Source organism: Seriola dumerili, unplaced genomic scaffold (genome assembly GCF_002260705.1).
Source record: "Seriola dumerili isolate Sdu_G_001 unplaced genomic scaffold, Sdu_1.0 BDQW01000016.1, whole genome shotgun sequence".
In the NCBI taxonomy this organism is placed as follows: Eukaryota; Metazoa; Chordata; class Actinopteri; order Carangiformes; family Carangidae; genus Seriola; species Seriola dumerili.
The window spans coordinates 195,858-220,482 of record NW_019174271.1 but is presented as its reverse complement, the minus strand read 5'-3'; the positions used below and the strand labels follow the sequence as shown (position 1 = coordinate 220,482).

The following is a 24,625-nucleotide window of genomic DNA, read 5'->3' as shown; positions in this document are numbered from 1 at the left end:
TCTGAATACAGGCTGTGTGCATTTCTCTGTGGACTGAGGCTTTGATACTTTCACAGTATTAATATAGAACCTAGACCTGATCTATAATCACACTACACATGGACATCTGCCTTTAGACTGTATGGGACCTTTAAATCTTTTCTTAAGATTCACTTATATATTGTCTGGCTTGTGTTTAACTGTTGGTAGCCTTCTTGTTGTAACTATTTAAAATTATTTTATACTGTTAAAGTTTTGGATGTTATTTACTTGCATTATTATTATTGTATTGTAAAGCAGATGATTTTGGTGACCGGCTGTTTATCAGGTGTCTTTGCAGATAAAGGAGAGTGGAGTCATTGATGCAGCAACTGTAGTGGGTAATGTTCAGGCCCAGACATGCATGGATCTAGATCAACCCGCTTGCAGCGGAGGTGTCTCCCTCTCTTATTTTAGCCTCTTTAAGCTCCGTCAAAACGCCACCTGTGGTCCTGACGTTTAATTTTCACAGCTCCCTAATGTGCTCACCACAAAACCTGCTGCAGGAATTCAGCCCACAACTTTCTCTGGAGATGGGCGGATGCTTCGGATGGAGAGAGGGTTTTGTTTTGATAAGCCTGTGGTGTATCAGAGACCACGCAGGTTTATTTCTTGTGATGCAGTTTGCTCTGCGTTGTGGGATCAGGCTCATGTTATACGCCTGTTGAGAGTCTCTCGAGCGCCAAACATGGAGCTGTGTTTCTCCTAAGATAGTAAATCCCAGACAGGGCAGCCAGCCACAGAGGCCTGTGCTAACCTCCAGGCCACAAAGGTTTCAGACAGATAATCTGAAAAGGAAACTGTCGTAAACCGCTTTCCCCCCCCTTAGATTGGATATACCAGGGTTTTAACTATGGGCCCCAGACAGCGAGGGAAAAGTGAGACTGAGACTCTGGTTGCAGTCTCTAGTGAAATCTGTTCTCAAACCACAGATGAAATTCTTTTCATAGCTTTCAAATGTCAAGAGAAGGAGAGCAGGCCGCACCTCTCATACAGACTGCAGTGGTAGTATTTGTCTGTCTCACATATAATCCTTATGAAGATAATATAAGAGTCAAATCCATATCAGACCTGTTCCTCTCAGTCTTTTTTATTTCTGTTTTCAGCCTGCTCTCTGCTGCTCTGCGCCTCTGCTGAGTCCAGGGGAGTGTGTGGTATTTACACCAGCTCCGCTGCTCCAGGTCTAAACAGCAGAGAGCTGAGCACATTACCAGGCCTGGCATAAATAAGCTCCAGGGGAATGGGCCAGGCCTGGCTGGGTCCTGTTTTAAAACACTAAAAAGGGGGGAAGTTCCACATGTCAAAAACAGGAAATGTGGCCCTGTAGAGTCAGCTTCTCCGCAAACAGTCTCAATCCCAGCCCTCCAACTTCCTGTCCGGGGGTTCCACTCCAACCTTCCCACTTCCTGTGTTTGAGGACACAGTGGCAGAGACCACAGGGACCTGGTTCATAAGAAACTACCGCAGCTTTTCCTAGAGTTCATCATACTGTCCTGCTAATTAGCACAAACAGTGACAAGTATTTAAGCTAATCAGAGGCAGGTTATGGAGAAGACTGTTGAAATCAGAAACTTCAGTCAGTACACTCGCATGCTTACGCTGTGTACACAGCAAACCCACTGACACAGTGTGTGAAGTTCAACAGGGTAGTGTCTTAAATCAAACACTGTTGTTATGCACTCACCGGAAATGACACTCGTAATAGGTGACCACGATTGTTGCCCACTTGTCGACATGGAAATTAGGTCAGCATCTGCAGGTGGAGTTTGTCCGCTTGCCTCGGGATTGTATATTGAAACACAAACATCCTTAAAGTGCTCAGAGAACACTTGCTAACTTGGCCTTAGAAGTAAAAACTTTAGACATTAAACTCTACAACAGCTACTACTTCCAAACATCAGTTTGAAGACTACTTGTTGAAATTTGATTTAATTGGAGGAAAACTCAGTTTGTTTATCAGATCACATGTTAGTGAAACTGTTCAGTCACATGTTGAGAGCACAGGTGGAAGGACTGGACCACTTGTTGCTGTCAGAGGAGTCTTCTAGTGCTGCAGCGATCATTTGTCTTGAAAGTGGATATTAAACATTTCATTTCGGTGAGCAAGTCCAGAGAAAAACTTGGATGCTGCCAAATATAAAATATAATAAAAAAACAAAAAACTGTGCACACAGTGAATGACACTGACAGGTTGTAAAATAAGGTGCAGAAGTTGTTAAATGTAAGAACAAGATCAGGTGCATCACACTTCATTTTTGTTAAACATTTGCGGATGATTTCCTTGCTAAATGAAGATGACTCTGCAGCAGCGAGTGTCTCGTTTCACAGCAACTGTGAGATCCTGAGAGAGAGAGAGAGAGAGAGAGAGAGAGAGAGAGAGAGAGAGAGAGAGAGACCGACTGCAGCTGTTGTGAGTTCGGTTTCATGAGGTCTGGACCCAGTCCCAGAACTTTGTTTTTCATTTCTCATGGTTTTGACGTTGCGCTCTCTCTTTTTCTCTGCTGGTTCTTCAACATGAAATCGTTATAAGAAAAAAAAAAAAGAAAAAGACAGATTGTGCTTGGTGTTGTGCACAGTCTGAGGTCGTGAGTAATTGCTTGTTAGCGGAAGCTGATCTGTTGTTTTTAGAAATGATCATCATCCAAGCGCCAAAGCGAGCTTTTCCTTTCCCGTGGAGAAAACATTTTATTTCACTGTCGGCATCAGCGGTGCCAGTTTACAAAGCTGACAGCTCAGTGGTCTGGGTGGATGACATCATACAAGAAAGCTTTTACACTTTCTAATCACATTAACTCCACAGGCCACCTGTCTCACTCTGTCTTCCTCTTTCATGTGTTTTGTTCTTAAAATTTTCACAGTCATAAACCCTGAAACTAAACTGAACTCCTCTATATGTTGTTGTTTCTATGTACCCGCCACAGACAACATGACAGCAAGGAAAGACTCAGGTGATGACTTGTGTTTGGTTGTGTTTGTGTTTGTGTTTGCAGAGGTGAAGGACTACGAACCGGCGTATGGCTCTAAAGTGCGAGAGCACCCCTGTGTGGAGAGCATGAAGGACAACGTGCTGAGAGACCGAGGCAGACCTGAGATCCCTGACTCCTGGCTCAGGCACCAGGTCAGACACACACCCGAACATACTGAAGGAACACACGCACACATATCCATGGTTACTGATAATTCTGTGTGAAAAAACTGAACTAAACTAAGAGCAGAGAGCATCAAGATGGTTAGAGGAGGAAACATCAGTGAGACTCAGCCTCATGTTTGAGCCTCAGTCAGACCCAGACTCAGAGGAGGAGTCTGAGACCAGAACCAGAGACTAGCAGACGGGTCAGAGCGGTTAGCGTAGTTAGCATCTTTTATTTGTTTATGTTGCTTGTTAGCTTGTAACAGTACGGCACTGGCTGACACAGTGTTAGTGGTTGTGCTAATGCAAACTCTCACAAGGTTTCAGGTTTATTTAGCCCCGCCCCCCGTCCCCACAAGTTTACAGGATTGGTTCCTGAGGTTTGTGACGTATGAAACCCTGAATCTGTTTTTATGAGACTGTCATTGGTTCACTACAGTTCAAGGTGGAAATACTGATTATTTCACTCATCATACGTCTTACATTATATAAAAAACATCATATGGATGTTAACACTGGAGCTGGTTAATGGCCAAAACAAAGCTACAAGAGGCTAAAACATAATTTTATCTATTGTTTATACTAGAAAATATTGAATGATAAGAAATCATGAATATGCACACAGTTATTTTATTTTCATTATTTTTTTAAAGGCTTCATTAAAGATGGAGGACAGATGCTGCTGCCATTGATCAGGCATCTGCCTTCATGTTCACTCCCTGTTAAAATTGGTCCTGCGATGTCAGAGTCTCATATTGCTTCTCTCCTCCTGTCATCACAGGGAGTGGCGGTGATCTGTGCCACCATAAAGGAATGCTGGGACCACGACCCCGAGGCCCGACTCACAGCCCACTGCGTCGCCGAGCGCATCTCGGAGATGGAAGACGAGATGGACAAACTCTCCAGCCGCAGCTCGTCAGCAGAGAAGATCCCAGAGGAGCTGAAGATCCCGGTGGAGGTGGAGATCCCGGAGAAGGAGGTGAAAATCACAGAAATCCAGGAGATCATCGCTGTGGACTGCTCTGTGAGCGACGAGAAGTGAGATTAGGCTCCACGCTGTCATGGAGACCTTTCAACACGGGCACTTATTCTACTCAAACGTGATATTCAGGAGCTGAGCTCTTGCAGGACTTTGAGCCACGGTGTCACATCTAATTCAAACCCAGCAAAGATAAACTCTGTGTGACGCTTCTGGACTTCACCTCGAAAATAATAACAACTCGCCTTAATCAGCTGAGAAGACTCAAGAGCCAAACAGCCAGAGTTAACTGGAAGCTTCCAAAGATGAACTGAGCATGGAGACATTACTATTAAACCAAAGACATTTAATGTGCACTTTACCATTTGTTACTTAAGCATTACAGGTGTGTGTCATTGTGATGCCTTCATGTGTTCTGATGTGTTGGAGTTATGAAAGCTTTTGCCTTAAAGTGCCTTTGTGTATCCGACTTTGAGCCAAAGTTTGAACAGACGTTGCCTTAACACTAATGATGCTGTGGCCTCCACCCTCACCAGCAGGAAACTAAAGGTGTGTATGTGTGTGTGTGTGTGTGTGTGTGTGTATGTATGTGTGTCTGTGTCTATGTTTGTGTGTGTGCATGCGTGCGTGCGTGTGTGTGTGCGTGTGTGTGAGGAGAACGTGTGTGCGAGGAGAACGTGTGTGCTTGTGTCATTTTTAATCAGCTATTCTTAAACCTTGTTTGCCAGATAAACAAGCACAGTGTACATAGTGACAGTCACTGTACATACGTGACAAAAAGGGAACGTGAATCCTTCTACTTATCTTTGAGATTGAAGACGTAACAGAGATGTATTTTTTTAAAACAGTTTCTATGTTTTCTGTCTGTAGCTACAGAAAACTGAGGAAGGCGCAAAAGGTCTTTTACCCTGCTTTACATACAGTTTGTCATATGTAAGATATTGTAAATCCTTTATGAATTAAAGATGTTTCTGTTTACTGAAGTTCTGCTGAGTCTCTTTTTAGTCCGTCCAATGATACGAGAACCTGTAAACTGTGTTGTGTCTGCAGTGGATTTTATTTCTCACGTGAGAATAAACTCAAAATGATATTTTAGCAGGCCTGCTAAGTGATTAAGATTCAACTACATTTCTGTATTATTTAATTTGTATTATGTTTGTGTGATATTGCGAACAAATATCAGCTAGCTTAACTGTAACTCAAGGCTAAAGTTAAAAAAAAAACAGCTAACATAATCATTGACGTATTGTCACTATCAGCTAGCTAACATCAGTTAGCGAAACTGTAACTTAAAGGTGTAATGTGTAAGATGGTGCTACTTGCTCCACCTCCATAGGGGGCAGCATTTCACCTTTTCGCCCCTGTCCAGTTAATCATGTTGTTGTTTTCCCCATGTTCCTTATAATTCATTATTTATATGTGCATTCACTGTTGATAGTTAAATTTGTTGTTAGCACTGAAACAAATTATGATTATTTGTAGAACAAACAGTATGTTTTTATTTACCTATAAAAATATGAAGGCAAGGGGATACTGCATGACACATGGATGTCAGGCTACAGCAGCATGACATCATCACTGTGGCTCCTTCACATACTATTGATACTGTTATCAATCTATATATAAACTATAATCTTACACGTCGCACCTTTAAGGCAAAAATTTGAAATTGGCTCACATTAGTTAGCTAAAATGTAACTGTAAGGCTAATCTCAGGAACACTTTGAGGGAATTTCTTCAAATTTGGTACAAACATTCACATGGACTCAAAGATGAATTTATTTGATTTGATGGTCAAAGGTCAAGATTGCAGTGACCTCACAAAACACATTTTTGTCAAGCATCAACCTCCAAGGATGAAAAATGAAGCCAACACTGAAGTGCTAAAAACTGCAGCTCCTCTAATGACGGCATAAATACCGTTGAAATAAATATTTACAGCCTTGTACATAAAATATTTTTAGTCTCTTTAGCTCCTAACCGCTCTTCAGAAACCTGTGGTTGACGTCGCAGAGGCTACGACCATATTTATTCACAGTTGATAGTTTTCTGCCTTAAATCAAGAATTCACATGTTGATTAACCCCTGAGTGGTTGGTGGAGGCGACGGTTCTACTGCAACATATTACTAGTCTGAGCTGACACAGAGGAGACGTGTAACTTGTATCAGGATCTAAAAGAAAAATTCAAACGTTAGAATACACACTAGAGATGATAAATGAATCAGTCAGTGATAAGACAAGTTTTTTGAAACCCTGTGAGGTCAGGCAGAAGGAGAAACACAACACAGCTGTCTAATAAAAACCTCTCACCTCCAGTTGCTGTGGTTTTCCTGATCACATGATCCTGAGGCTGTGATGTGTGTCCAGACCCTCTAGAGTTATTATATGGTCTCGTAGCTAAAATCAGAACAGTTTCATGGAACCAAAATAGAAATACTTTGAGATTTGGGGTTTTCATAGAGACACCACATGTACAACAACTGGAGTAAAGTCATATGTACAAATGTTACTAAAATACATTTAAAGCTGCAGGTTCACACAAAAGCAGAAAGAGGTGAAGTGATAAATCTTAACTTCAGTTTATAAAAATCTTGTTAGATGAAAGGTAAAGAAATAGCCTCAGATACTACACACAGACTACACAACCCATACAGACATCTACCTTCAGGCTGCAGATACAAGTCACTCATATTCAGGACTTGACCTCACTGACTCAACTCACCGAAGACTATTTAGCCACGGACTATTTTAACCACACTTAACATCTTTAACTGTTTTACACTAGCTAAGCTGAACTTCATCTACTCTGTGTTTTTCCTTTTTCCAACTATGTGCTGTGTTTGTACGGAAGCTGAGAAAGGCCATACTCATAAATATTTCTTCATCCCGTTATCTCAAGATAACAAAGCTCATTATGTCGAGATAATGACATATTATCCAGAGAAAACTATTTTTTGTTATCCTGATTTAACGAGATAATTGTCCCGTTATCTGGAGATAACACATTCCTCATTTTTTCTCATTATATGATTTTGTTAGTCAGAGCTCAGATGTGCCAAGCCAGTATGCAGACGGAAACTTAGTATTAGTAGTAGAGCTGTAAACTGAAAATGTCAAGACTACAGATTGACCAATGCATCAGAGAATGATTCAATTAAAGGCAGAAATCACGCTGTGTCATACAAGATCATTTTCAAATCAGTCCTCGTCAGCTAACGAGTCTCAAAGATTGTTGCTAAGGAGGAGTGTTACTGCCAGTGTTGTGCATGATCGTTCATTGAACACATTCATATTTTTTGTGAACACTGAACTGAACAAATCAGTTTACAAATGATGAACGTGAACGCGAGCTCACGTTTTACGACAGTTTTACAGCACGCCGCATGACGTCTCCATAGACACGGCCAAGCTTGGCTGGTGGTAGAGGTACAGACAGTACAGACGATGCAGACGGTACAGACGGTACAGACGGTGCAGACGGTACAGACGGTACAGACAGTACAGACGGTACAGACCGTACAGACGGTACAGACGGTGCAGACGGTGCAGACGGCACAGACGGTGCAGACAGTACAGATAGTACAGACGGTGCAGACGGCACAGACAGTACAGACGGTACAGACAGTGCAGACGGTACAGACGGTGCAGACGGTGCGCACGGTCTACTACTGCTGAAGCCAGTTGAGCATTTGCAGCAGCCTTAGGAGCAAACAAGTGAAGACTCAGATGGATTATATTCATATACAGGTTTTAAATCTAACTAATATCTGTGATTCTTCAGTGGTGTACAATAATTGATTTAGTTTGGGAGTGGCAGTGATTTGGGGCTGCTGGTGGACAGGTAGAAGGAGGTTCTATTGAAAAAGAATATCGATCGGCCTATTTATTTTTAAAAAACAGAACAAATGAACGTGAACTAGTTCCTTTTTGGAAGTGTGAAGTTAGTTCAAAACTTAAAAAAATGAACTATGAACATGAACTAGTTCATTTTCATCTGTATGAACTGAACTTTGAGGTAATTCTTTTTAATTGTGAACTGGCACAGCACTGGTTACTGCGACTTAGTGTAAGAGGTTCAGCCCAAATTGTTTTCTGCGGATAATATCTCATCATGTCTGGATAACGAGCTTTGTTATCTTGAGATAACGGGATAAAGAAATATTTGTGAATATATATTTATATCGTTTCTCGGCTTCCGTATGTTTGCATTGACACTTTTACACTATTGAAGTTCCTGACGGATAAATAAACTAATTTAGATTTCTAGTTGAGTTGAGGTTATTTTGATACTGAAGCTTAATAATAATTAAGGTGGTGTAATCTTTGTCATCAGTCAAAAATGGTGACCCTAGACCACATTGTTAAGACACGCAGTGGGCAAACTGACTGACACAGCATTTCATAAGAATAGTTTTGTCATGGAGACTCAATTAAAAAGATGTTCGCTGTCCCTGTCCTCCTCCTGTTTTCAGTGTTTTAATGCATAGTTGTGTCAGCATGGCCACAGTTTATTGCTTTGCTGCATTTTCAAACAGAAGTTGAAGTCATATATTCATCACATTGTCTACAAGTTTTTGTTAGCCGCCTCTCGCACAGTGTGATACTCACCTAACCTGTTGTGGCACAGTGTGACTTCAGTAAGTCAATCAATCAATCAAACTTTATTTGTATAGCACTTTTCATGCAGGTTAGTGCAGTTCAAAGTACTTCCCAGAGAAATGATAAGCTAAAAAGAAATGGACAAATCCAGTAAAAGAAACCTGACAATGACATACAAAAACTGATTTTTAAAAGACTTAATAATTAAAGAACAGATAAAATAGAATAAAATACAATACATTAGAACATAATTACAATAAAATAAGTAAATAAAATAGTGACATAAAAATGAAAATAAATAGTGAAATAAAAGTGACTAATGACTAAAATCCAGTCACCTGTAGGGATCTTCCTCAGTTTCATTCTGCATATGGACAAAGTTGTATCTTATTCATTTTGATCATTTTCAAACTGAACAGATTTCACATCCCCACCTCTTACAGTCCTGTTCCCCAAGTAAAGTACATGTGTGTGTGTGTTTTACCACGTGCGTCTTTAGTAACATCAGCAAAGATGAATTCTGTGGTTTCTTGTTTGTACTTGTTGATGATGATGAGCAATCTCAGTGGCCTAACCCCCCCCCCACCACCACACCCTTTAGGAGACCAGAAGCAGGTCTCAGTCTGTTCGCTCCAATGGGAGAAATGAACAAGATCACAGATTATGACGGATTCTTTCGCTCCATAGTCACCAAAATAAATATTGGTCCCATTTTTTACAAGCCACATGTCTTCAGAACATTCTGATATCAAAATGACATTTTTCAGATCAACAGATCAGGAGAAAATTTACTTTGTTCAAGACCTTCCTCTGTCTCAGTGCGACAATCTCACGAGATCTGGTTTATACATCAAACCATAAATTAAACTTTGAAACTTAAACAAAATGTGTTTCATTGCTTAACGATTGCTGTTGTTGTATGTTGTCATTATTTAAGTATTTTGGAGGAGAAAACAGAGAGTATTAGCCTATTAAACTGAAATGAGACTTGCCCGAGCTTTATGCAGCAACAGGCTGTAATAACAAGAAAAAACAGATCTGTCTTTTCTTTCCCAAAGGATGCAGAGAGGTGAGTCTAGACAGGGATAGATTTTGATATTAACTACTGTCACATTTCATGCCAGTTGGCTTCGCTTGAGGGAGGGGTTGAGGGACAACACCCACTTAGGAGACCGGAACTGTGTCCCATTCCATACCATTGGTGCTGCCTGTAATGCAGCATCTTCTGTATAGAGGATCTTTGATCAGGATCTGAGCAGTGAGTCAAACACAGTGTGTGTGGTTGTGGTGTGGTGTGTGTGTGTGTGTGTGTGTGTGTGTGTGTGTGTGTGTGTGTGTGTGTGTGTGTGTGTGTGTGTGTGTGAGGTGCAGACATTCCTCTGCAGACCAGAATTTGTACCAGAGAACTGTAATGACAGGCTGGACCCACAGAGCGGCTCTGGTAGGAGAACAGGGAACAGACGGTACCACATCACACACGCACACACACACAGACACACACACACACACACACTGTTCCCTCCTTCTCTCTGGCTCTCTCTTCTTCTTCCATCTTACCATCTTAGAGATCAATCCTCCTTCTGCCAATCTCTGGTCTTTGGTCTCTGGTCTCTGGTCTCTGGTCTCTGGTTTCTGGTTTCTGGTTTCTGGTTTCTGGTTTCTGGTCTCCGGTCTCAGGTCTCAGGTCTCAGGTCTCCGGTCTCCGGTGTTTGGTCTCAGATCTCAGGTCTCTGGTCTCAGGTCTCAGGTCTCTGGTCTCTGGTCTCTGGTCTCTGGTCTCTGGTCTCTGGTGTTTGGTCTCCGGTCTCCAGTCTTTGCTTTCTGGTCTCTGGTCTCTGGTCTCTGGTCTCTGGTCTCTGGTCTCTGGTGTTTGGTCTCCGGTCTCCAGTCTTTGCTTTCTGGTCTCTGGTCTCTGGTCTCTGGTCTCTGGTCTCTGGTCTAGGACAGGGACAAGGCGAACATCTTTTTGAATGGTCTCCATGACAAAGATTCCTTATGAAAATGCTGTGTGAGTCAGTTTGCACTGCGTGTCTTACAATGTGGTCTAGGGTCACCATTTTTGACTGACGACAAAGAATTACACCACCTTAAATTATTATTAAGCTTGTTAAATAACCTCAACTCAACTAGAATCTAAAGTTAGTTTATTTAGCCGTCAGGAACTTCAATAGTGTAAAAGTGTCAATCAAACATACGGAAGCACGAGATAAACGAATATAAATATCTATATTCACATATTTCTTTATCCGTTATCTCAAGTATTAGCTTGTTTATGACATGATGAAGTATTATTATCCCGGAGAATGTTTTGGTTGACTTTTTTATGCAGTAACAAGTGTGTGATATTTTTTTTAAATAAAGTATTTTTTACCCTTATCAAGTTCAGTTCACGTGAATTGTTGTTATGGTTCATGAGTTTCATCTTTTTTTTGTTTTTGATAACTTCTTACAAAGGGGTTGATTACGTTTCTATTTGTTCTGTTTTTTTTAAAAAATATAGGTTTTCCGATTCTTGTTTATCTTTTCTGACTTTTTACACTGGTGTCAGCAGCCTTGGGGCACTCCAAACCTAAATCAATTATTGTACACCACTGGAGAATCACAGATATTAGTGTTCACAGATTTAAAAACCTGTACACACCGTGAATATAATCCATCTGAGTTCTTCACTTGTTCTTGCTCTCCTAAGGCCTGCTGCAAATGCTCATCTGGCTTCAGCCAGTAAAGTAGACCCGTGTGCACCGTGGTACGGGTCCTGTACCTGGTCTGTACCGTTGTAACCATGTCTGGCACCGTCTGGTGGCGCGTCTCAAACCGTCTGTACTATCTGTAGCTGTCTGCACGTCCTGTGGCCGTCTGCATCCGTCTGCACCGTCCTGTACTGTCTGGTCCGTCTGTACCGTCTGCACCGTCTGTACCGTCTTGTACGTCTGCATCGTCTGTACTTGTCTGTACCTCTACCACCAAGCCAAGCTTGGCCCGTGGGTCTATGGAGAAGTCATGCGGCGTGCCTGTAACTTGTCGTGATAAACGTGAGCTCCGCGTTCACTGTTCATCATTTTTAAACTGATTTGTTCAGTTCAGTGTTCAACAAAAAATATGAATGTGTTCAAATGAACGATCAGCACAACAACTAAGGCAGTAAACACTCTTCCTTAGCCGAACAAATGCTTTTGAGACTCGTTAGCAGTGAACGAAGGAACTGATTTGAAAATGATCTTGTATAAACACAAGCGTGAATTTCTGGCCTTTTAATTGAATCATTCTCTGATGGCATTTGGTCAATCCTGTAGTCTTGACATTTTCAGTTTAACAGCTCTACTACTAATAACTAAGTTTCCGTCTCGCATACTGGCTTGGCACATCTGAGCTCTGACTAACAAAATCATATAATGAAGAAAAAATGAGGAATGGGTTATCTCCAGATAACGGGAAACAATTAATCTCGTTAAAATCAGGATAACAAAAAAAATAGTTTTCTCTGGATAATATGTCATTATCTTCGACATAATGAGCTTTTGTTATCTTGAGATAAGCGGGATGAAGAAATATTTAATGAGTATGGCATTTCCTCAGCTTCCGTACAAACACAGCACATAGTTGGAAAAGGAAAACACAGAGTAGATGAAGTTCAGCTTAGCTAGTGAAAACAGTTTAAAGATGTTAAGTGTGGTTAAGAATAGTCCGTGGCTAAAATAGTCCTTCGGTGAGTTTGAGTCAGTTGAGGTCAGTCCTGAATATGAGTGACTTGTAATCTGCAGCCTGAAGGTAGATTGTCTGTAATGGTTGTGTTAGTCCTGGTGTAGTATCTGAGGCTATTTCTTTACCTTTCATCTAACAAGATTTTTATAAACTGAAGTTAAGATTATCTACTTCACCGTCTTTCTGCCTTTTGTTGAACACTGCAGCTTTAAATGTAATTTTAGTAAACATTTGTACATATGACTTTACTCCAGTTGTTGTACATGTGGTGTCTCTATGAAAACCCCAAAATCTCAAAGTATTTCTATTTGGTTACGCATGAAAACTGTTCATGATTTTAGCTTTTACGAGAACAATTATAACTCTAGAGGGTCCTGGACACACATCACAGCCTCAGGATCATGTGATCAGGAAAACCACAGCAAACTGGAGGTTGAGAGGTTTTTATTAGACAGCTGTGTTGTGTTTTCTCTCTTCTGCCTGACCTCACAGGGTTTTAAAAAACTTGTCTATCACTGACTGATTCATTTATTCAAATCTCTAGTTTGTGTATTCTACGTTTGAATTTTCTTTTTAGATCCTTGATACAAGTTAACACGTCTCCTCTGTGCTCAGCTCAGACTAGCAATATGTTGCAGTAGAACCGTCGGGCCTCCACCAACCAACTCAGGGGTTTAACAACATGTGAATTCTTGATTGGTAAGGCCAGATAACTATCAACTGTGAATAAATATGGTCGTAAGCCTCTGCGACGTCACCACAGGTTTCTGAAGAGCGGTTAGGAGCTAAAGAGGACTAAAAATATTTTTATGTTTTACAGCTGTTAAATATTTATTTCAAAACGGTATTTTAATGCGTCATTAGAGGAGCTGCAGTTATTTAGCACTTCAGTGTTTGCTTCATTTTTCATCCTTTGGAGGTTGATGCTTGACAAAAATGTGTTTTGTGAAGGTCACTGCAATCGTTGACCTTGGTGACCATCAAATCAAATAAATTCATCTTTGAGTCCAATGTGAATGTTTGGTAACCAAATTTGAAGAAATTTCCTCAAAGTGTTTTCCTGAGATTAGCCTTACAGTACATTTTAGCTTAACTAATGTGGAGCCAATTTCAAATTTTGCCCTTAAAGGTGGCGTGTTAAGATTATAAGTTTATAATATAGATTGATACAGTATCAAATAGTATGTGAGGAGCCACAGTGATGATGTCAGGCCTGCTGTAGCCTGACATCCATTGTGTCATTTGCAGTATCCCCTTGCCTTTCATATTTTTATATGGTAAATAAAAACATACTGTTTTGTTTCTACAAATAAATCATAATTTTGTTTCAGTGCTAACAACAAATTTAAGCTGAGCGAGAACAGTGGAATGCACATATAAATATGAATTATTAAGGAACATGGGGAAAACAACAACATGATTATACTGGACAGGGGCGAAAAGGTGAAATGCTGCCCCCTATGGAGGTGGAGCAAGTAAGCACCATCTTAACACATTAACACCTTTAAGTTACAGTTTTTCGCCCTATACTGATGTTAGTCTAGCTGATAGTGACAATAACTCAAATGATTATGTTAGCCTGTTTTTTTTTTAAACTTTAGCTTGAGTTAAAAGTTAAGCTATGATATTTTGTTCGCAATATCACACAAACATAATACAATTAAATAATACAGAAATGTAGTTGAATCTTAATCACTTAGCAGGCCTGCTAAAATACATTTTGAAGTTTTTATTCTCACGTGAGAATAAAATCCAACTGCAGACACAAACAGATCTACAGTTTCTCGATCATTGGCCGGACTAAAAAAGAGACTCAGCAGAACTTCCCAGTAAACAGAAACATCTTTAATTCATAAAGGATTTACAATATCTTGACATATGACAAATGTATGTAAAAGCAGGGTAAAAGACCTTTTGCGCCTTCCTGCAGTTTTCTGTAGCTACATGACAGAAAACATAGAACTGTTTTAAAAAAATACATCTCTGTTAACGTCTTCAATCTCAAGATAAGTAGAAGGGAATTTCCACGTTTCCCTTTTTGGTCACGTATGTACAGTTGAACTTTGTCACTATGTACACTGTGCTTGTTTATCTAGGCAAACAAGGTTTAAAGAAAGCTGATTAAAAATGACAACAAGCACAACTCGTTCCCCTCGCACACACGTTCTCTCACAAGCACACCATATCCGTAGCCGCCGCATGCCACTACCGCCCATCTACACCACTCCCACTTTCCATTTATTTCTTTTGTTGGGGTGGAGGCAAGCTATTAGTGTTAAGGCAGTCTGTTCAACTTTGGCCTCAAGTCCGGATCGGCCTTTGGGGCTTTCTCCAAACTCGCGAAGGTCACACATGACCCCTGTTTTGTAACTGGGGTGGCTTAGGTCTTTGGTTTAATAGTAATGTCTCCATGCTCAGTTCATCCTTGTGGAAAGCTTCCAAGTTACTCTGGCTGTTTGGCTCCATTGTCTTCTCCTGTAAGGCCGAGTTGTTATTATTTCGAGGTGAAAGTCCAGAAGCGTCCACAGAGTTATCTTTGCTGGGGTTTGAATTAGATGTGACACCAGTGGCTCAAAGTCCCTGCAAGAGCTTCACTCCTGAAATTCAACGTTTGAGTAGAAAAAGTGCCGTGTTGAAAGGTCTCCAATGACAGCGTGGAGCCTAATCTCACTTCTCGTCGCTCACAGAGAGTCCACAGCGATGAATTCCTGGATTTCTGTGATTTTCACACTCCTTCTCCGGATCTCCACCTCCACCGGATCTTCAGCTCCTCTGGGATCTTCTCTGCCTGACGAAGCTGCGGCTGGAAGAGTTTGTCCATCTCGTCTTCCATCTCCGAGAATCGCTCGGTGACGGCAGTGGGCTGTGAGTCGGGCCTCGGGTCGTGGTCCCAGCATTCCTTTATGGTGGCACAGATCAACCGCCACTTCCTGTGACGACAGGAAGGAGAGAACAATATGAACTTCCTGACATCGCAGGCCAATTTTAAAACAGAGTGAAAACATGAAGGCAGATGCCCTGATCAAATGGCAGCAGCAATCTTGTCCTCCTCTTAATGAAGCCTTTAAAAAAATAATGAAATAAAATAACTGTGTGCATATTCCATGATTTTATCATTCAATATTTTCTAAGTATAAACAAAGACTAAAATTATGTTTTAGCCTCTTGTAGCTTTGTTTTGGCCATTAACCAGCTCGCAGTGTTAACCAATCCATATGATGTTTTATATAATGGTAGACGTATATGAGTGAATAATAATCAGTATTTCCACCTTGAACTGTAGTGAACCAAATGACAAGTCTCATAAAAAAGATTCAGTGGTTTCATACGTCACACCTCAGGAACCATCCTGTAAACTTGTGGGGACGGGGGCGGGCTAAATAACCTGAACATTGTGACGAGTTTGCATTAGCCAACAACCACTAACACTGTGTCAGCAAGTGCCGTACTTGTTACAGAGCTAACAATGAGCAACATAAACAAATAAAAGATGCTACTAACGCTAACGCGCTCTGACCCGTCTGCTATGTCTATGGTTTCTGGTCTCAGACTCCTCCTCTTGAGTCTGGGTTGAACTGAGGACAAACATGAGGCCTGAGTCTCTTGATGTTTCCTCTAAACACTAACCATCATGATGCTCTCTGCTCTTAGTTTAGTTCAGTTTTTTCAACCAGAATTCATCAGTAACCATGATATGCTGTGCGTGTGTTCTTTCAGTATGTTCGGATGTGTTGTGTCTGACACTGGTGCCTGAGCCGGAGTAGGGCATCTTCAGGTCTGCCCTCCGTCCTCTCCTTCAGCACGTTGTTCCTTCATCTCTCACACAGGGGTGCTCTCGCACTTTAAAGCCATACGCTCGGTTCGTAGTCCTTCACCTCTGCAACACAAACACAAACACAACCAACACAGTCATCACCTGAGTCTTTCCTGCTGTTCATGTTTGTCTGTGGCGGGTTAACATAGAACAAACCAACATATAGAGGAGTTCAGTTTTAGTTTCAAGGGTTTTTTAATGACTGGTGAAAATTTAAAGAACAAAAACAGCACATGAAAAGAGGAAGACAGAGTGAGGACAAGTGGCTGTTGGAGTTTAATGTGATTAGAAAGTGTAAAAAGCTTTCTTGTATGATTGTCATCCACCCGTCCCAGAACTTGGTTTTTTCATTTCTCATGGTTTTGACGTTGCGCTCTCTCTTTTCCCTCTGCTGGTTCTTCACCATGAAATCGTTAAAAAAAAAGAACAGATTGTGCTTGTGTTGGTGCACAAGTCTGAGTACGTGAGTAATTGCTTGTTAGAGAAGCTGCATCTGTTTTGTTTTTAGAAAATGAATCATCATCCAAGCGCCAAAGCGAGCTTTTCTTTCCCGTGGAGAAAACAATTTTATTTCACTGTCCGGCATCCAGCGGTGCAGTTTACAAAGCGTGACAAGTCAGATGGTCTGGTGGAGCTGACATCAACCAAGAAAGCTTTTAACACCTCTAATCCAGATTAACTCACAAGGCCACCTGTCTCACTCTGTCTTTCCTCTTTCCATGTGGTTTTGTTTCTTAAAAATTTTCACAGTCATAAACCCTGAAAACAAACTGAACTCCTCTATAATGTGTTGTTTTCTATGTACCCGCCACAGACAACATGGACAGCAAAGGAAAGACTCAGGTGATGTATCTTGTGTTTGGTTGTGTTTGTGTTTGGGTGTGTGTGGCAGAGGTGAAGGACTAACGACCGGCGTATGGCTCTAAAAGTGCGAGAGCAACCCCTGTGTGGAGAGCATGAAAGGACAACCCGTGCTTGAGAGACCGAGGGGCCCAAGGACCTGAGAATCCCTGACTCCCTGTTCTCAGGCTACAGGTCAAGCACAACACAGGCAACGATACTGAAGGAACAACACGCACACATATCCAATGGTTTAACTGAATAATTCTTGTGTGAAAAAAACTGAACTAAACTAAGAACAAGAGAGCATCATGAATGGTTAGTGTTTAGAGGAAACATCAGAGAGACTCAAGCCTCATGTTTGAGCCCTCAGTAGACCCCAGACCCCAGAGGAGGAAGTCTGAGAACCAAAGAACCAAGAGACTAGCAGACGGGTCAGAGCGGTTTTAAGCGTAGTTAGCCAACTTTTTTTGTTATGGTTATGGCTTGTTATGCTTGTAACAGTACGGCACTGGCTGACCACAGTGTTAAGTGTTGTGCTAATGCAAACTCTCACAAGTTTCAGTTTATTTAGCCCCGCCCCCGTCCCCACAAGTTTACAGGATTGGTTCCTGAGGTTTGTGACGTATGAAACCCTGAATCTGTTTTTATGAGACTGGTCATTGGTTCACTAACAGTTTCAAGGTGGAAATACTGGATTATTTCCTCATCATCGTCTTACATTTATATAAAAACATCAATATGGGATGTTTAACATGGAGCTGGTTAATGCCCAAACAAAGCTACAAGAGGCTAAAACATATTTTATCTATTGTTATACTAGAAAATAATTGAATGATAAGAATCATGAATATGCACACAGTTATTAATTTTTCATTATTTTTTTAAAGGCTTCATTAAAGATGGAGGACAGAATGCTGCGCATGAATCAGGCACTGCCTTCATGTTCACTCCCTGTTAAATTGTCCTGCGATCGTCAAGAGTCTCATATTGCTTACTCTCCTCCTGTCGTCAACAGGGAGTGGCGGTGATCTGTGCCACCATAAAAAGGAATGCTGGGACCACGAACCCCGAGGCCCGACTCACAGCCCACTGCGTCGCCGAGCGCATCTCGGAGATGGAAGACGAAATGGACAACTCTCCGCCGCAGCTCGTCAGCAAGAGAAGATCCCAGAGAGCTGAAAGGATCCACGGTTGGAGGTGGAGATACCCGGAGAAGGAGGTGAAAATCACAGAAAATCCAGGAGATCTATCGCTGTGGACTGCTCTGTGAGCGACGAGAAGTGAGATTAGGCTCCCACGCTGGTCCATGGAGACCTTTCAACACGGGCGACTTATTCTACTCAAACGTGAATATTCAGGAGCTGAGCTCTTTGCAGGAACTTTGAGCCACGGTGTCACATCTTAATAAACCCAGAAAGATAAAACTCTGTGTGACGTCTTCTGGACTTCACCTCGAAATAATAACAACTCGCCTTAATCAAGGCTGAGAAGACTCAAGAGCCAAACAGCCAGAGTTAACTGGAAGCTTCCCAAAGATGAACTGACTGGAGAAATTACTATTAAACCAAAAGACATTTAATGTGCCACTTTACCAATTTGTTTACTTAAGCATTACAGGTGTGTGTCATTGGTGGAATGCCTTCATGTGTTCTGATGTGTTTGAGTTATGAAAAGCTTTTGCCTTAAAGTGCCCTTTGTGTATCCGACTTTGAGCCAAAGTTTGGAACAGACGTTGCCTTAACACTAATGATGCTGTGGCCCTCACCTCACCAGCAGGACACTAAAGGTGTGTATGTGTGTGTGTGTGTGTGTGTGTGTGTAATGTATGTGTGTCTGTGTCTATGTTGTTGTGTGATGCATGCGTGCGTGGCGTGTTGTGTGTGCGTGTGTGTGAGGAGAAAGTGTGGTGCGAGGAGAACGTGTGTGCTTGTGTCATTTTATCAGCTATTCTTTAAACCTTGTTTTGCCAGATAAAAACAAGCAAGTGTACATAAGTGACAGTCATGTAACATACGTGACAAAAAGGGATACGTGAATCCTTCTACTTATCTTTGAGATTGAAGTCCGTAACAGAGATGTATTTTTTAAAACAGTTTCTATGTTTTTCCTGTCTTAGCTATCGAAACTGAGGAAGGCGGCAAAAAGGTCTTTACCCTGCTTTACAATAAAAGTTTTGTTCCATAATGTAAGATATTGTAAATCCTTTATGAATTATAAGATGTTTCTGTTTTACTGAAAGTTCTTGCTGAGTCTCTTTTTTAGTCCGTCCAATGATACCGAGAACCTGTAGACTTGTGTTGTGGTCTTGCAGTGGATTTTATTTCTCACGTGAGAATAAACTTAAAAATGATAATTTTAGCAGGCATGCTAAGTGATTAAGAATTCAACTACATTTCTGTATTATTTAATTTGTATTATGTTTGTTGTGATATTGCGAACAAATATCAGCTAGCTTTACTGTAACTCAAGGGCTAAAGTTAAAAAAAAAAAAAAGCTTACATAATCATTGACGTACTTGTCATATCAGCTAGCTAAACATCAGTTAGCGACTGTAACTTAAAGGTGGTAATGTGTAGATGGTGCTACTTGCTCCACCTCCATAGGGGGCGCATTTCACCTTTTCGGCCCCTGTCCAGTTAATCATGTTGGTTGTTTCCCCAGTTCCTTATAATCATTATTTATTATGTGCATTCACTGTTGAAATAGTTAAAATTTGTTTTAGCCACTGAACAAATTATGATTATTTGTAGAACAACAGTATGTTTTATTTCAAACCTATAAAGAATATGAAAAGGCAAGGATACTGGCATGACACATGATGTAGGCTACAGCAGCATGACATCATCACTGTGGCTCCTTCACATACTATTGATACTGTTATCAATCATATATATAAACTATAATCTTACACGTCGCACCTTTAAAGGCAAAAATTTGAAATGGTCACATAGTTAGCTAAAATGTAAACTGTAAGGCTAATCTCAGGAACACTTTGAGGAATTTTTCTTCAAATTTGGTACAAACATTCACATGGACTCAAAGATGAATTTTATTTGATTTGATGGTCAAAGGTCAAGATTGCAGTGACCTCACAAAACACATTTTTGTCAAGCATCAACTCTCCAAGGATAGAAAATGAAGCCAACACTGGAAGTGCTAAAAAACTGCAGCTCCTCTAATGACGGCATGAAATACCGTTGAAATAAATATTTACAGCCTTGTAACATAAAAATATTTTTAGTCTCTTTAGCTCCTAACCGCTCTCAGAAAACCTGTGGTTGACGTCGCAGAGGGCTACGACCATATTTATTCACAGTTGATAGTTTTCTGCTTAAATCAAGAATTCACATGTTGATAACCCCTGAGTGGTTGGTGGAGGTCGACGGTTCTACTGCAACATATTGCTAGTCTGAGCTGACACAGAGGAGAGCGTGTAACTTGTATTCAGGATCTAAAAGAAAAATTCAAACGTTAGAATACACACTAGAGATGATAAATGAATCAGTCAGTGATAAGAAAGTTTTTTTGAAAACCTGTGAGGTCAGGCAGAAGGAAGAAACAACAACACAGCTGTCTAATAAAAACCTCTCACCTCCAGTTGCTGTGGTTTTCCTGATCACATGATCCTGAGGCTGTGATGTGTGTCCAGACCCTCTAGAGTTTATTATATGGTCCTCGTAGCTAAAATCAGAACAGTTTCATGGAACCAAAAATAGAAATACTTTTGAGATTTGGGGTTTTCATAGAACACCAACATGTACAAACAACTGGAGTAAAGTCATATGTACAAATTATACTAAAATACATTTAAAGCTGCAGGTTTCACACAAAAAGCAGAAAGAGGTGAAGTGATAAAATCTTAACTTCAGTTTATAAAAATCTGTTAGATGCAAAGGTAAAGAAATAGCCTTCAATGATACTACACCACAGACTACACAACCCATACAGACATCTACCTTCAGGCTGCAGATACAAGTCACTCATATTCAGGACTGAACCTCACTGACTCAACTCACGAAACTATTTTAGCCCACGGACTATTTTAACCACACTTAACATCTTTAACTGTTTTACACTAGCTAAGCTGAACTTTCATACTACCTCTGTGTTTTTCCTTTTTCCAACTATGTTGCTGTGTTTGTACGGAAGCTGAGAAAGGCCATACTCATAAATATTTTCTTCATCCCGTTATCTCAAGATAACAAAGCTCATTTACTGTCGAGATTAATTGACATATTATCCAGAGGAAAAACTTTTTGTTATCCTGATTTACGAGATAATTGTCCCGTTATCTGGAGATAACACATTCCCTCATTTTTTCCCATTATATGATTTTGTTAGTCAGAGCTCAAGATGTGCCAAGCCAGTATTGCAGACGGAAACTTAGTATTAGTAGTAGAGCTGTAAACTGAAAATGTCAAGACTACAGATTTGACCAATGCATCAGAAGATATGATTCAATTAAAGGCAGAAATCACGCTGTGTCATACAAGATCATTTCAAATCAGTCCTCGTCAGCAACGAGTCTCAAAGATTGTTGCTAAAGGAGAGTGTTACTGCCAGTGTTGTGCATGATCGTTATTGAACACATTCCATATTTTTTGTGAACACTGAACTGAACAAATCAGTTTACAAATGGATGAACGTGAACGCGAGCTCCGTTTTACGACAGTTTTTACAGTCACGCCGCATGACGTCTCCATAGACACGGCCAAGCTTGGCTGGTGGTAGAGGTACAGACAGTACAGACGATGCAGACGGTACAGACGTACAGACGGTGCAACGGTACAGACGGTACGACAGTACAGACGGTGCAGACGGTGCAGACGGCACAGACGGTGCAGACAGTACAGATAGTACAGACGGTGCAGACCGGCACAGACGGTGCAGACGTACAGACGGTTACACAGTACAGTACAGAGACGTACAGCAACGGTGACCACGGTCTAACTACTGCTGAAGCCAGTTGAGCATTTGCAGCAGCCTAGGAGCAAAACAAGTTGAAGACTCAGATGGATTATATTCATATACAGGTTTTAAATCTAACTAATATCTAGTGATTCTTCAGTGGTGTACAATAATTGATTTAGGTTTGGGAGTGGCAGTTGATTGGGCTGCTTGGTGGACAGGTAGAAGGAGGTTCTATTGAAAAAAGAATATCGATCGGCCTATTTATTTTTAAAAAACAGAACAAAATGAACGTGAACTAGTTTTCCTTTTTGGAAGTGTGAAGTTAGTTCAAAACTTAAAAAAAATGAACTATGAACATGAACTAGTTTCATTTTCATCTGTATGAACTGAACTTTGAGGTAATTCTTTTTAATTGTGAACTGCACAACACTGGTTACTGCGACTTAGTGTAAGAGGTTCAGCCCAAAATGTTTTCTCCGGATAAATATCTCATCATGTCTGGATAACGAGCTTTGTTATCTTGAGATAACGGGATAAAGAAATATTTGTGAATATATATTTAATATCGTTTTCTCGGCTTCCGTATGTTTGCATTGACACTTTTACACTATTGAAGTTCCTGACGATAAATAAACTAATTTAGATTTCTAGTTGAGTTGAGGTTATTTTGATACTGAAGCTTAGATAATAATTAAGGTGGTGTAATCTTTTGTGTCAGTCAAAATGGTGACCCTTAGACCACATTGTTAAGACACGCAGTGGGCAAACTGACTGACACAGCATTTTATAAGAATAGTTTGTCATGGAACTCAATTCAAAAAATGTTCAGCTGATCCCTGTCCTCCTGTTTTCAGTGTATTTAATGCATAAGTTGTGTCAGCATGGCCACAGTTTATTGCTTTGCTGCATTTTCAAACAAAGGTTGAAGTCATATATTCATCAACATTTTCTACAAGTTTTTGTTAGCCGCCTCTCGCACAGTGTGATACTCACCTAACCTGTTGTGGCACAAGTGTGACTTCAGTAAGTCAATCAATCAATCAAACTTATTTGTATAGCACTTTTCATGCAGGTTAGTGCAGTTCAAAGTACTTCCCAAGAGAAATGATAACTAAAAAGAAATGGACAAATCCAGTAAAGAAAACCTGACAATGACATACAAAAAACTGATTTTTAAAAGACTTAATAATTAAAGAACAGATAAAAATAGAATAAAATACATACATTAGAACATAATACAATAAAATAAGTAAAATAAAATAGTGGACATAAAAAATGAAAAAATAGTGAAATTAAAAGTGACTAATGACTAAAATCCAGTCACCTGTAGGGATCTTCCTCAGTTTCATTCTGCATATGGACAAAGTTGTATCTTATTCATTTTGATCATTTTCAACTGAACAGATTTCACATCCCACCTCTTTACAGTCCTGTCCCCCAGTAAAGTACAATGGTGTGTGTGTGTTTTACCACGTGCGTCTTTAGTAACATCAGCAAAAGATGAATTCTGTGGTTTTCTTGTTTGTACTTGTTGATGATGATGAGCAATCTCAGTGGCCTAACCCCCCCCACCCCACACCTTTAGGAGACCAGAAGCAGGTCTCAGTCTGTTCGCTCCAATGGGAGAAATGAACAAGATCACCAGATTATATGACGGATTCTTTCGCTCCATAGTCCACCAAAATAAATATTGTCCCATTTTTACAAGCCCACATGTCTTCAGAACATTCTGATATCAAAATGACATTTTTCAGATCAAACAGATCAGGAGAAAATTTACTTTGTTCAAGACCTTCCTCTGTCTCAGTGCGACAATCTCACGAAGATCTGGTTTATACATCAAACCATAATTAAACTTTGAAACTTAAAACAAAATGTGTTTCATTGCTTAACGATTGCTGTTGTTGTATGTTGTCATTATTTAAGTATTTTGGAGGAGACAAAAACAGAGAGTATTAGCCTATTAAACTGAAATGAGACTTGCCCGAGCTTTATGCAGCAACAGCTGTAAATAACAAGAAAAAACAGATCTGTCTTTTCTTTCCCAAAGGGAATGCAGAGAGGTGAGTCTAGACAGGGATAGATTTTGATATTAACTACTGTCACATTTCATGGCAGTTGGCTTCGCTTGAGGGAGGGGTTGAGGGACAAAACACCCCACTTAGGAGACCGGAACTGTGTCCCCATTCCATACCATTTGGTGCTGCCTGTAATGCAGACATCTTCTGTATAGAGGATCTTTGATCAGGATCTGAGCAGTGAGTCAAACACAGTGTGTGGTGTGTGTGTGTGTGTGTGTGTGTGTGTGTTGTGTGTGTGTGTGTTCGTGTGTGTGTGTGTGGTGGTGTGTGTGTGTGTGTGTGTGTGTGTGTGGGTGTGTGTGTGTTGTGAGGTGCAGACATTCCTCTGCAGACCAGAATTTGTACCAGAGAAACTGTAATGACAGGCTGGACCCACAGAGCGGCTCTGGTAGAAAACAGGGAAACAGACGGACACAACACACACCACGCACACACACACACAGCACAACACACACACACACACACTGTTCCCTCCTTCTCTCTGGCTCTCTCTTCTTCTTCCATCTTACCATCTTAGAGTCCATTCCCCTTCTCCAATCCTCCGGTC

The 24,625-nt window shown here is 40.7% G+C and overlaps 1 protein-coding gene across 1 annotated transcript in view; it reads left to right on the top strand.

Moving 5' to 3' along the window:
- The window catches only part of LOC111225824 (TGF-beta receptor type-2-like), a 35,183-nt gene extending 30,432 nt beyond the window's left edge, over positions 1 to 4,751 (top strand). The window contains exons 9-10 of the mRNA XM_022750860.1: positions 3,009 to 3,136; positions 3,930 to 4,751. Of these exons, the coding sequence (XP_022606581.1) occupies positions 3,009 to 3,136; positions 3,930 to 4,190 (389 nt within the window). The 3' untranslated portion in view covers positions 4,191 to 4,751. The remainder of the gene's footprint in view (positions 1 to 3,008; positions 3,137 to 3,929) is intronic.
- Positions 4,752 to 24,625: the final 19,874 nt, after the last annotated feature.